Below are 13636 nucleotides of genomic sequence, written 5' to 3' on the forward strand. Positions count from 1 at the left end.
GGGGAGCGACAGGGCCGGCGGCACGGCACGGCTCGGCACGGCTCGGCAGGACGCGCCCCGCCGCCGATATGGTGTCCCCCGTCACCGTGGTGAGTGCGGGCCGTGCGGCGGGCGGGGGGAGCGGGACCCGCGCCCTCGCACGGCCGTCTGCCTCCGACCCCTCCCCCGCCGCTGTCCCCGCACCCGCTGCCCCCGTACCCGCTGCCGGAGAGCTGCTCCCCGCCTCTCCGGCCGCGGCTGCGCTCCGGCGGCGCGGCTCCGGCGGCTCCTCGCCTCTTCCTCCCGTTATTTTTGTAAACGTCCGTATGGTAGGTCTGCGTCGTGCGCGACGTATCTGCTCGGAGCGCCGCTGTTTACGTCCGCCCGGGCTCGCCCACCCGCCCCCAGGCCTCGCTGCGTTCCGTGCGGCCGCTGCCCCGGGCTCTCGCGCAGCCCCGTGCCCGCCGTGCCTCCCGGCCCCGCGGCTTCGCCCCCTCCTTGCGCGCCGTCTGCGCTCCCCTCCTGGCCGGCAGTGCCGCACGCGGAGCCGGACGCCGCTTTGCCGCCCGCTTTGGTCTGCCCCGGGAGCCGCTCCGGCGCTGCCGCCGCGCGGCGGAGGTGAGGCAGGGATGGTGTCACCTGCCTGTCCCACGGGGAGTCGCGAAGCTTAATTAGCGTACCGTAAGCAGCGGCGAGCAGCAGCTCGGTGCCGTCCTTGGCGGAGGCCGTGTGGTGCCGGGTGCCGGGTCCCGACCCCGCGGGTGGAGGGGATGCTGGAAGAAGACAAAGCGCTCAGCGGAACGGCAGTGAAGCCGTGCCGTCACACGCTGCTTCGCATGCTCCTGTTTCTAGAAAGCGAGGGATTTGGCTGAACGCAGCAGCAGCCCACCGGGTGCGCCGAGAAGGGCCGTCTGTCAGTAGAGTTGCCTGGCGGTGCTTTCCCCGCGGCACCAAACACCTACGGTCGGTATCCCGGCTCCTTAAGCATCCGTCATCGTCCCGATGTGAAAAGCTGTGGTTGGTGGCTGGTCCAGATCCCCCCAGCCCTCTGTCTTGTCCCATCTCTAACTCACAGAGCCGAGGTTCGAAACTTCTGTTCTCCTTTGCCAGCGCTGCGCAGCAGCTCGCCTTGTCTCATTGCTCAGATGAATTTCCCCCAGTCATTACCATGTACCTGCTAAGCTCATCAGCAGCCTAGGGATGATTTTATCTTCAGAGACAGAGGGAAGTAGCCTGTAAATTACTCTACTGTATGGCCAAACGACTTCTTATTTTTTCCTTGTGCTTTACAGAAATAACTGAAGAGGCCTGGTATCTTAGTGCTGCTGTGCCCTAAGCTACATTCACCTAAGTAATGCTTTGGTTACAGTGAGCTGTGTGCTTGTACCGTGGAAATGAAATCTGTCCCTGGGACGATGCTGGAATGGCTAAAAGCTGGCAGTTGCTTTCGTAATTGAAAGGAGACAGTACTTGGCTCTTGGGGCTGGTTCATCGGGGTGGTCTTGCAGCAAAGGGCAAATGATTACCACATGAGTATGCGTTGGGAAGGCTGTATGTAATTTAAGAAGGCTTTACCAGGAACTACACTTTCAGAAGGTAACTCAGGGCGGCACATGAAAGCAGTGTTTTCTTTACTCGTTCTTTTGTCATGTAACAACACACGCTCCTGCTCTGGCTTCATCCCTGACATACCGACCCTTTGCTTCACCAAAGGCAGCTAATGCAGGGTGAGGCTGCAGATTGCTGGAGAAATGATGGCACCGGGAGCTGTGACCGGAGCTGCAGCTGTGCATCACAGCTACAGATGTGGGAGGGCTTCGGCAGGCACTGGTCGGATCCTCCAGAGAGATCGCAGCGCAGAGCTGACAGCCTTCAGTGTGTTAAGGAGCAGCTCTTTGCACATCCTCTTTGGTGTGTTTTCACATTGCTCTTCTCCTGAAGGAGCATGCGGTATGGCTCTGCCATTGGCTGTGCTGCAGCCACAGCGGGCAGGCTGGAACGGCATTCTGTGCTGCTTGGGAGCACGGCATGGCCACTGCACAGCTGCAAGTGGAGCTGCGTATGGGGTGAGAAGGACTGAGCGTGGGCTGAAGAGCCGGTGGATTTTCGCCAGCCAGTTGGGTGATGAAGGGAGGTGCTTTCCTTGGGGCCCAGGCCTTATCTTTGCTGCCTTTTGCTGCACAGATAGATCAGGTGTTTGGAGACAGTGTGACTGTCTCTGCTGCCCCAGATAGGGGCACTGTCTAAGGGGCAGCACCCGAGGCATAATCAAATTAGCCAGGTGAATTGATTTGTCTACAGCATATGTTCTCTCCCGGTGTCCTGCAGCATCAGCCTGAACAGGGAAGACACTAGAAGAACACAGCCAAGAGTGACACGGTTTTCTTTCCAGTTTCCAAAGCTATGGCCTTTGTGCATAACTGCAGCAGATGGCCCAGACTACTTAAGCATCACCCCCACTAAGACACTCTTGCGAGAAACGTGATGGTTTAATTAAAACACTGAATTCCAGGTCTGCTGCACAGCCGACAGCTGGAAGAAACCATGCATGGAGGTATGAACCCCGGAGAGGAGGCTGGGAGATACGTTGTGTAGGACTGCTTGTTAGTGCTGGCTGCCAGGTGTGCATCATGGCCCTGGGGGTTTGGCATGTCCGCAGCATTGTGCAGAGCTGGCGTCTCTGGTGCTGCACAATGCAGATGTGCCGAAGGGGAGTGTGCCCACAAATAAAGAAGTCTGTGGCCCAAACACCTTTTAATGTATTGTGCCAGGTACTCTGCGGGGTAACGTTCCAGGGTCCTGGTGGTGCTGGAGTCCAGACTTGGACAGAGTTGGGCTGTGGCAGTGAAAATGTGTGTCTGCCGGTCCTGCTCCAGCTGGTGAGCAGCGCTTGCTCTGGTTGGAAGTCACCTTGGAGGAAAGCTTCTGTTTATTCTGAAAGGCAAGCAGGAGCATCCTGCTTAAAAATTGTTATTGCTGGTGTTGCTCTGGTTAGGAGCTGCTTTTTTTCTGCCTAAAGGTGAGTGGGCTGAAAGCTTGAGGTTGGAGGGCAGTTTTAGCAAGCAGCACATTTGCTTTATAGATACGTGAGGTTTAATTCCCTTCTTGTTCACTCATCACTGGTCCTATCTTAATAAAAGTCTTCCTGAGAATGCCTCATTAGTAGTTTTTGTTCAAGTTTTTTTTTTTCTCTTTAGTGGGTAAGCAGTTGTTAGCGTCAAGCTGTGGGAGATTCCCTTGCCCTAAGGACCTCTCTCCAGCACGTACCATGACTGTAGGGGCTGCAAATGCAGAGCAGGTGAGCCTGGAGATGTGCAGCCACTCTGGCACTTATGTGATGCTACAGACTCAGTGAGACACTCCTTTCCCTTAAATGAAGTTAGGGCTAAACTAAGCACAGGGCTTCACACATCACCTTGGGGAAAATGGAATGGGACATATAAAGACATTAAGTGGTGCTCTCATCCCTATAACACCCTCTCTCCACACCTGGCTCTTACTTGGCCTAGCACAGCCCTGTTTGGTTTTGCCCAGAAGCCATATATGAACAGTTCCCATCCCTTCCCTTTCATCCTCTGACATACTTGCATCTTTAGATGGAGACTGCTGGACTGGAGAAGAAGGTGTTGCTTTGGCTGCATCAAGCAAGTCGAGGCCTTGGTGCCTTCTCCTGCAAGGTGCCCTGCTGGGAACAGCCTTCATCACCCTTGGGTAGGAGCAGGGAGTCACTGTCCGGGAACAAGAAAGTCATTTACAAAAACTGGGCTAAGAAAAAGAGAGGAATGTACGATATGAAAGTAACAACTATAGGGTACGGCTGGGTATGGGGTGGATATCTGATCCAGTTGAATATAGAAACCTGACACAAACCACGCTGCCTAAGGACTCTGTGTGCTCTGCACAATTGCAGCAGCAGTAGGTCTAAACGTAGTCTAAAAGCTTTTAAAGGTTTGCTATTGGAAAGTAGGCTCCACGATCCTCAAACTGAGAAGGCTAGATTCTGCCTTGAACTTTTTAAGTAGAGGATGTGTTAATTTTGCATTAAGAAATGAAGTGTTAGCAGCCATCTAGGAACTAACTGTAATGGTAGAGAGGTTTATTTTAATTGTTCTCTTTGCTTATACCCAGCGTTGTTGCTTTCGTTATAATTTTTCCAGTTACTTAAATATGTCATAAACTGGAATTTTATTACACAGAAGGCCTGTAAACATGCACATTTACATACCACGCAGACTGTTGTGAAAATACGGCACTTGTAATAAAAACCAAGCCAATCTGAATGAGTTATAGATGAGATCTCTGAACTTAGTGAAATAAGGGAGGGAGGCATCACCTCAGGTAAGCTTAGCAGGATCTTAGCAACATTTATGTCAGTCACTCCTTTCGGGAGGAGCCTTAAAGCTTTGGCCCGACGACCTGTGCTGATTTAGGCAATAAGGGTCCAGGTGTAGTACTGCACCGTGATTTTTTTGTTTTTTAAGGCTGAACTTGGGCATTCTTGCGATGCCATTATCATCCTTTGCTGTTGTAGTGAAAGCGGAGCTACAAAGTGCAGACTTCTCTCCTGCTTTTTGCAGTCCCAGTGTGGCTGCATTAAGCAGCCAGAGCTGATGGCTGCTGCAGGCGGTGCTGTAGATTAAAGGCTTCATTAACTCGAGTGTATCGCTCAAGCCGCACGCGGCTGTTGTTCCAAGTGTGCTTGGTGTACTAAGGTTATGGGTCCAGTTCAGAAGCCTGTACGTATACTAATTCCTCTTAATGGACAGAGATGCATTTCTGTTGTTCTCTTTTCCTCTTCAAGTATCTCCATCCAGAACACACTCAGTGTAATGGAAGAGCCAAAGTTATCTTTCTCTGTGTGTAGCTGCGTAACACTGAGGGACCAACAGCTCCAGTGAAATGAGGCTCTGGGAAAAAGATGGTGGCAGGCATCATGTGGAAACCTGAGCTGTGAGAAGATAATCAGTTCTGTAACTCCCTTCCCCCTTGGAGGCCAATATGAATATTATATTAGCGCTTCATTTATCCACTGCCCTTCATGTCACACAAATGACCAATAGATTTGTGGTTATGATGGAGATTTCGCTTACTGCAGCATGCCCAAAATGAAGGTGATGGTCTCTGCATCTTGTGACCTTCCTGTATTCATTGCTTATGCTGCTATCATCTAAATAGCATTTGAGCTAATGGGCTAACGGCAGGTTTCTGTATGGCAAGTGTGTCAGTGTGGAACTCCCCTCCAAGTAATGTTGAATGTGAGTGGGTATCCAGGTAACAAGGAGGAGAAGGCTGAGTCTAGGAGAGGAATGCATGCCCCCAGAGCTGAGAGGTGATGGATCCGTGGCAAGCATATTGATGTGGGATGGATTTCAGACGTCTGCAGAGAGCCCAGGGCTTATGCTGCAGACTGACCCACCACTGCACAGGGTGTAGTTGCTCTCCGGGTAAGTGCAACTTGTGTTGCTTGTGTTGATTTTATTGTTGCAGGCTGACTCTCCCTGGTGCTAATCTGCCTGCTAATGAGGGTGGTGGCTGTTTTGGTTCACCTAGTGGTGAGCTAATGAAAACATCTGGTTTCTGCCAGCAGGCTACGCTTCCTCCCAGAAGTTAACTCCTGTAAATTACTGCAAAACATGCACTTCCAAGATTGAGGAGAATAAGTAAGCCATGTTAATGGAATAGCCTTTGGACTTTTTGTTTGGTTTCCGTTTTTTGTCTCTCACCTGATAACATCTTTGGAGACAAACATGGTACCAGTTAGTACCAGGCACTGAATTTACAATTCTGTATCAAAATAAATCCATTTACACTAGCAACAAGTAGTCTCTGATTGAGTTGCTGTTTAAGACTGGGGGTAGCTTTGAAGCTAAGCCAGCTGCACATTTTTCAGCACATGCTAGACACATGGGGCAGATCCTCAGCCTTACGTGAGTCATTGTGTCTGCTATGGTTTCAGCAGAAGTGGGTCTGTGCTGGCTGAGAGCCTGAGCCCACAGCTCGTGTCTTCTGGTTTGTTGTGGCATTAGTCAGAGCCAGCCAGGGTGCCTGCATAACAGTGCTGGATTACGTTCCATTTCAAGAGACTAAGCCTGTTGCATGGCTTTTCCTTGCAACCCTAATATAAAAGGAGTGTGACCAATCTTATCGTTTAACTGATGCTTATGAAGTTTTCAAGATGATTTATTGGTTCATGCCCCATGCAGGCATGGACCCGCACCCTCAGTGTAAAGGGCATTACCCTGGCATGCAGGTGTACGTGCTTATTTGTGAACACGGTCTGCATTTGTATACACGAACCGACTGCAGCAGGGGTTTTGCAAGTGAAACCCTTAATGCTCTAGTGTGAATCCTGGGAGTGTGTGGGTTAGTGATTGTGTAGGTTGATGTTTGCATCTGCCACCCTGGCTGCCCCTTTCTGTTGAAACTGGGTGGGAAAGTCCAATTAATCTTCATGTAATCTGTATCTGGTGCTGGCTTGTCCAGGTCACGTCTTGGCACCAGAACAGATATTGGAATTAAAATCTGTGACTCCACTGTCACATGTTGACCTCACATCCTCCATTCTCTTAAAACATATTGGCCTGGTTACAAAATGAGGAGGGCTACCAGGTTTTTATGAGATAACAGAGTGGCAACTCTCTAAATATGCTGCTCTTTTCCCTTCTAATTTTAACAACGTTTCACAAGCGTTCAGCCCTCAGGACATGATACGCATGCGGAGCATTTCATTCAGTTTTCCAGTAGGCACAAGATGAGCTGAGCTATCCTTCCTGGATTTCTCAGCATAGCCCTGCTTTATTTGCCAGATTTCTGCCTGGGAAACACCCCCAGGATAGCCCTGCCCGTGGCAGGGGGGTTGAAACTAGATGATCATTGCGGTCCTTTTCAACCCAGGCCATTCTATGATTCTGTGACTTGTGGAGACTTTTTTCCATACACAGAAGAAATATCTTATCTGGATTTTAGTCTGAGAGGCCAAATAACTGCCCTGTCCCATCCCGAGGCCTGCCCAGTGAGCCGGCTGTGTGCTGAAGCTCCGTGCAGCTCCACAGCCATGCTCCAAGGTCCCAGCAGCGCTGGGGATGCGGCCCCACCTGACCTCGTGTACCCGGTGAGGGTGTGTGCCCCTGCAGCGACAGCACTGCAGCTCTGATGGGCGAGGAGAAAAGACAGATCCATTATGGCTCGGGTTTTTAAACATCTGCAAGGGCTTCTTTTGTGAGTGTGGCAGTGAAGGAAATGCTTAGAGGGGTTTGCTTTCTCTTACACAAAAACGAAGATCTGGGATCCCAGGAGGGAAAAGCAATCTCTGCTCTGAGATAAGATGCTGGCAGGCAAATACAATTTTGTTTTGTTTTCATTTCTGAGAGCCAACGGGCTGCCCTGAAAGCACGGGTCTGTGACAGCTCCCTTGGCCCCTGCAGAGACATCTGAACTGACTGGTGATTCTGTTGGTCACCGGCGGTGGTACATTGCTGACTGCACTCCAAAAGCAATCTCCAGAACTGCTGACGGGTATAGGATGGCTACAGATGGGAGTCAATCATTTCTACTTCTGGTTAAACAACATTTGTTAAAATAGCCCTGCTTGCGATCCTGCACCGGCCCAGCACACAGAACAGACGATGCTTGCTAAAGGAGAAAAGCAAAACCAACCCAAACAAAACAAGTCCTAACAAAAACGCGTACATCTGAGCCAAGTTTCAAGTTCAGGGTGAAGTGTGTTTGTCTATATTCTCATCTTATGAGTTAGCATCTTAAGGGCTCCTTGGGACGCCAAGGGCAGACTCCTTTGTGACTACATGGTCTGGCTGTTGTAGCGATCCCGTTCTCCTGGTGCAGTGTGTGGCACAGGCAATGCCCTCACACAGTGAGGAGGATTCCCTTGGCCCCAGAACCATCTGCCCCTGCTGTAGGCTGCTACAGGACTGTTCCCTCGCCTGTGTAAGGCCTCCTGTAGGAGTCTGTTGAAGGTGAGACTCCATTTTCCTTTTTGTGGCTTTCCTCCTCGCTATTTTGCAAGTGTCTGCAGATGCTTTTTTTAAGGTGTAGGTGTAACAGCACAGTGCTACAATATCCAGGAGCTCCTGGGTCACATCTGGTACTGAGCCAAACTGACCTTGAAAGCAGTCTGGTGAGCACAGCCACTGCCACTGCTCAGCATCCAGCATCTTTTAATTTCTTCACTGAAGAACTGAAGACAAGGTGGAGCTGCTGTTGTCCTTGTATTGCATGTGCATGGGCATTGCTATTGCTCTGTGAGTGGCAGCTGGGTGTATCCTGCCCTGCCTTGGGAAGGGGCAGGAGGGAAGGCAGCCTGCCAGCTCTTCCTGGCCCTGTGGGTCTCCCCTCCCTGGCATCTGGACAGGGACTCATGGTTGTAGCCCTTTTCCTATCCTCTGGAAAACACTGTCAAGCTTGTCTAGAGCTCCTCATCTGTTTTACCTTCCCAAGCCATTTATTTGAGTATCCTTTGTAGGTTATGTGCCCTGTGCAGTCTTCTATAGCCTACTCCCATCACAACACAGCCAAAATAGAGCACTGTATAGAGCAAACTTGAGCAGTGTCCTATTCTAGGGACAGGCAGCAGCCTGTAGTGGAGAAATCCCACCTGTAGAGTGTTCATCAAGAAAGAGACATCGAGAAGTACGCCTGCAGTCTCACATGCCAGCTCTCCCGGGACATGGTGAGCCTTGCTCGCGTGCTCGCCAGCCAGCTTGATGCAAAACATCCTGTCCTGCATGCTGGCGTGCTGCCTTGCAGCTGGGTGGCCCTGTAGTGTCCCCGCCGTGCTGCTGCCTGCAGGCACTGAGCTGCGCTCTGCCCTGAGAGGCCGATGCTGCAAGCAAACACTGCCCCACTGCCAGGCAGAGGTGCTGGCAACTGCTGGGGGATCAGACTGCTGCTCCATGTTGCTCCCTTTTCACTGCACTGGGGGGAAAAAGCACTTGTATGGAAGGTTTTAATCTCAGTGCCAACAGGTTTCCATTCCTGGGTTAATCTGGTGATTAGGCTGAATTTTGATGTGAGTGCAAGTCACGTAGGATCTTGGCTTGGTAATGAAACTTTTTATTGCAGTTCTCGTTTCTGCATGCAGCTGTGTGTGGGGCGGCCCAGCCCCACAGAGGTGCCCTTTTTAGATGCCAGTTTGATTACTCCTCAACACGCTGCCTGCTACCCTGTGTCTCTCACCAAAGGGCGACTCTTCCGATGCCAAGAACTTGTGCAGTAATGTATCTGAGTTCACCACCCAAGGACTGCAGGGGCCTGTGCCAAAATTTTAATTGTATTTTTATGGCAAGTAGCCACAGCTTGTTCTTTAAAAAAAAAAATAGGGAAGAGAGAAAGAAGAGAGGTATTTCTAGCTCTCAACTGTGGAACCAAGCTGGGAAGTGTGGCTGGAGCTTACTTTGCTTAAGAGGGGTGCGATGCAGTTGATCCATGGGGATGAGGAGGGTACTGAGGCTGCTGGAGTGCAGGGAGGGATGAGAGAAGCCAGAACACCAGCTCTGCTTTGCAGGAGAGGCTGAAGAGAATGCTTTTTCCCCGAGTGGAGTGGCTGCCTTGGGCCCACTGCCCCTGCTGCGAGTGGCTGAGCTAGGAGGACCATCCCTTCGGGGCAGGAAGTGTTCAGGCCAACCCCTGTTAGCTACTTCTGGCTTGTGCTGAACAGAGGATCTTCTGTCAGACAAAACCTGTTTTTTGTACTACTTGCAAACAGGTCTGGCTGGACAGCCGAGCTCGAGAAGAGTATGACAGCACCACCCTGTCAGAGAAATGGATGCCCAATGGATGAGTGCTGAGGGGTGCCAGCAGCTGCAACAAAATGCTGCAGGGCCTGGCCAAAGTCAGGGCACGGCGTGAGCCCGATGGAGCCAAACAGTCCATTATCAGCACACGCAATCTCCCAAAGGTGAATTACGGACCACCTTCTCCTGGGGGATTTATTAGGCGTTATGTACGTTTTGTCTCCACCTGAGGGGAGAAGGGTTTATCAATCACTTTGGATTTCCTGCAGCACGTGGAGTCTGTTCAGGAGCCACCTGCACCGGATGCACTGGATGGCACATCCAACACAAACATAAGCCCTCTTGTTAATACCTGGCTTGCACAAGTATGTTGCATTAACACAGTACTTCAGGCAGGTTGATTGGCTCATTCAGTAACTCTGCCACTCTCTGTAGACAAACACTTTTTCTTGGAATTTCATTCAGGAGCAGCTTGGGACATGTGCAAGCCAGCTCCTTCCTTGGTGAAAGGCAAGCGACTCCCCAGGAGCAGGTTTGCTCCTGCGAGAGAGCAGAGTTGGAGGCAAAGCACTGTGCTCTCATCTACCTGGGGCCATCCCAGCCAGCCCTAATGTTTCAGCAATCCATGGACTATGAAGTGCTGACTGGCCAGCCCCTTTTCATCTCAGCCTTCTCCTCCTCCACCTCTGAGATCCATGCAGGAGGGATGCAGAGCTGAGCATCCCAAGTGGCTGCCAGGCCTTTGCTCTGTGGCCTAGCGAGGTCTCTGGCATTCACCTTGGAAAGGGATGATGTAAATGGTGCATTTGAGTACCCAGCAGTTCAGACTTCCTATTGCATGCACATCCTCGCCCCTGCATTAAAAAAAATCCCTCTTTTATAATGGTTTCAGTGTGCACTTGTGCAGAAGTCTTGATGTTGCACTGTCTGAGCAAGGATGGGAGCACAGCAAGGCCAGGAGGACCGTGACTTTTCCTGAGTTTGTGGCCAGGAGTTGCTCAGCACTGCTGTGTTTGTTCTTAGTTCAGCAAAAGCTGATGATGTTGGTTCCCAGTTGCTCCGCAGAGGACAGTCTGTTGCATGTCCTAATTGTGGTTCATCTCCAGGCTGAAGGAGGTCTGAAGTGGTCCATCCCTCCATGGCTTGAACAGCAGAGGATTTTCAGTGTCTTGTAAAGAGCCATATTTGCTGGGCACTGAGAAAAACGTGCAGTGGTGTGATGATACATGGCAACAAAGTCCCACAAATGCTTACTGGTGCACAACTTGGGTGGGAGCTATTGTCACAGTAAGGCAGAACAAAGGCAGGATCCACAATGAACGATGCCAAAAGCCAGGAGAAAGAGCTCAGCCACTGATACACAAAACGGTTCTCAGGCAGCCAAGGCCGATGGGAGGGATGGGTGGAGGACAGCAGCCCAGCTTTTTTTGGCCAGCATGCACAGTCGTGCTCAAGTGTTGCTCAGTAGAATAGCTGGGGTATTATTTTTAAAACACTTCTCATTGAAAACAGCATTTTACAACCTGATGGGTGTGAGCCACAGCCCCACAGCAAGCTGGCACACAGCTGTTGTGCGGATGAGGTTGCATGCTCATTTTCTGTGTGGGCTGATTTAGGGGACTTGTGAAGAGAGAAACATTACTTGATATCCCACATTGCTTCCTGGGGTCATTAGAGACCTCTGGGCTCTTGGCTAGTCATCAATGACTAATTTGAGGATGTAGCTTAGGGGCTATTGTATGAAGCTTTTGGTCATTTCTGCATGCTAGGTCCAGCATATATTTTGTGCATTGGGTACCTTTTCTCAGTCTTTATTGCCCTGCATTACTTCTCCTCCCGTAGCTGTGTTTCCTCATGGGCAAGCCTAGCCTCTCAAGAAGTCTTACACCAATACCAAACCACAGCATGTTTGGAGTACTTGTGTGATAGCATCATCTGTCACTGCTCAACAACAACAAGGAAATGAGCAATATTCCAAGCTGGAGCAGAACAAGAACAGACAAAACAAAGAGGAATACTGTACACCTATGAATCCCTGGCAGGGAGGTGGATATCCAAGCTATGAGCCTCCAAAGAGCTCTCTGTGTCAGTACCAGGTTGTGTTTAAAGATCATGGGTGTACATCTCTTGGTGAGAGCCAGGACACAACTTCCCCACGGTCTATCTAAGCTCTGGAGGGTTTCACTGGCTCTGTCTGAATGCAGACAATTTAATAAATATGCATATTTCCATTAGAACTCCACAAATACAGACATAGTGTCTTTACAGCAACTTGAACTAGTTTTTGAAGACTCTAAATGACTCGGTAAACATAGGAGATGAAAAAATGCCCTGAATTATGCTCAATTCCAAGCTTGCAAACGTTGTTTTGTCATTGCATTCAAGATATTTTCTGTGCTGTGTGTCAGCTAGAGTAAATGAGCAGTGGATAAAGAAAAGAAGTGAGAGTAAAATTCAGTAGGCATTTTAATAAAATGGCAAAACCCAGCTTAAAGCCATAAAAAGTCATACATCAACAAAAAGATCTTGTACCCTGCAGCAAATATTTCATTTTCCAATGCTATGGCACAGCTACATCTCAAGTTCTGTCTTTGGGAGACAGTGCAAAGGAGATGGTTGGTTTGATGCAATTTGCCTATCCATCCAAGCAATATTTCCTTCCCTGAGGTACAGGCAAGTCCAGTCATGGATTATGTGCTTGGCTTTCCTCAAGCCACAGCCTCCACTCATGTTGGTACACAGTTTCCCAATACCAGCCGTGACTTGTCCTCTGGCTAGCAAGTTGTCCCATCTTCTCTACCTAGGTCCAAGCCACCTGTCCAAACAGAGGGAAATCCCCCAGCCTCATCCTTCTGTTGCTTCAGCCTTTCTTGCAGTGTTTCTCCCAAACATATCTGGTGCCGCACCATCCCAGCAGGATGGGTGCCTGGATCTTAGCTATGTGGGAACCTCTGTCTCTGTGAAGTGTCCCTCATGGAGCGCTCTTTTTGGTCAGAGCCAGCACAGGAGCTCATCTGAGCCGTAGCACAGAGTAATAGGCAAGGGCATGTTTTGAAATAACTCATTTGAAGTATACTTGTAGAAAAGGTGCAAGGGAATAAAGAGTTAATGATGAGAAGCCTTCTAGGTCTATGAGGTTTTTCTTAAGTGAGGACTCTAACTCCTAAATTCCAGAGTTATGGGTGAGCAACTGAGATTGGAATCTCACCCCTTACGCCTGAAGAATTCCTCAGTTGTTCCTGGGGTGGAAATAATGCAAACTATTATTTTAAAATAATGCTGGTTGGGCTTGGAAAATTCAAATTCAGATAGTAGAAAATGATAATTTCAAGGTTACCAAGCAAACATAATCTTTCTGCACAACTGCATATCTCACATTCAGTAAGGCAAGGTTCCTGGGGAAAATGACAAATGTAATTAAAACCTGTCTCGTCATGTGTGCACACAGGGGAGGGCAAGCTGTGATTGTAATGGTAACTGCTCAAACTGCAGGTGTTTTTATTTTAAGATGGGGTATTAAATGAAACTTCCTGTGTTTGTTAACCCAAATTTTCTCCTGTATGCTTCTAAGGTGCTGCTGTGATTTGCAAACAAAGCTGAACTTGAATGACACCTTCCAGCACAGACTTCTATCTTCAGAGATAGAAGATATTACTTACCTTAGCTGAGACTGTTACAGGGACTGTGGATGCTGCAAATCCTTCCTATCCTTGGAAGCAGTTAGTCTTCCCTCCTGAAGGTCTCAGGCTCGTTATGTTGTAGTGGGGTTCCTCCATGGCTGGCAGGACAGAGGTGGGGATCCTGCCGGAGGTGCTACCATCTCTGCAACTGCGAGAGAGAGAATGCGATCAACTGTGTTTTTAACAAAAGAGTTTTACAGAAGGGGAGAGGACAGAGCTGGAACCAGG

General features: G+C 49.8%; 1 protein-coding gene and 1 long non-coding RNA gene across 2 annotated transcripts in view; one reads left to right on the forward strand and one right to left on the reverse strand.

The window, feature by feature from the left end:
- The window catches only part of TMEM86A (transmembrane protein 86A), a 26481-nt gene continuing 12845 nt past the window's right edge, over positions 1 to 13636 (forward strand). Inside the window, exon 1 of the mRNA XM_426403.8 lies at positions 1 to 89. Coding sequence (XP_426403.4) covers positions 69 to 89 — 21 coding nt within the window. The 5' untranslated portion in view covers positions 1 to 68. The remainder of the gene's footprint in view (positions 90 to 13636) is intronic.
- On the reverse strand, positions 2450 to 8681 carry LOC107053392. The gene is made up of 2 exons (XR_005860151.1): positions 3564 to 8681; positions 2450 to 2913 (listed from the first exon to the last, which is right to left on the reverse strand). It is a non-coding gene; the product is annotated as an uncharacterized LOC107053392 (long non-coding RNA).

Source organism: Gallus gallus, chromosome 5 (assembly GCF_016699485.2).
Source record: "Gallus gallus isolate bGalGal1 chromosome 5, bGalGal1.mat.broiler.GRCg7b, whole genome shotgun sequence".
In the NCBI taxonomy this organism is placed as follows: domain Eukaryota; kingdom Metazoa; phylum Chordata; class Aves; order Galliformes; family Phasianidae; genus Gallus; species Gallus gallus.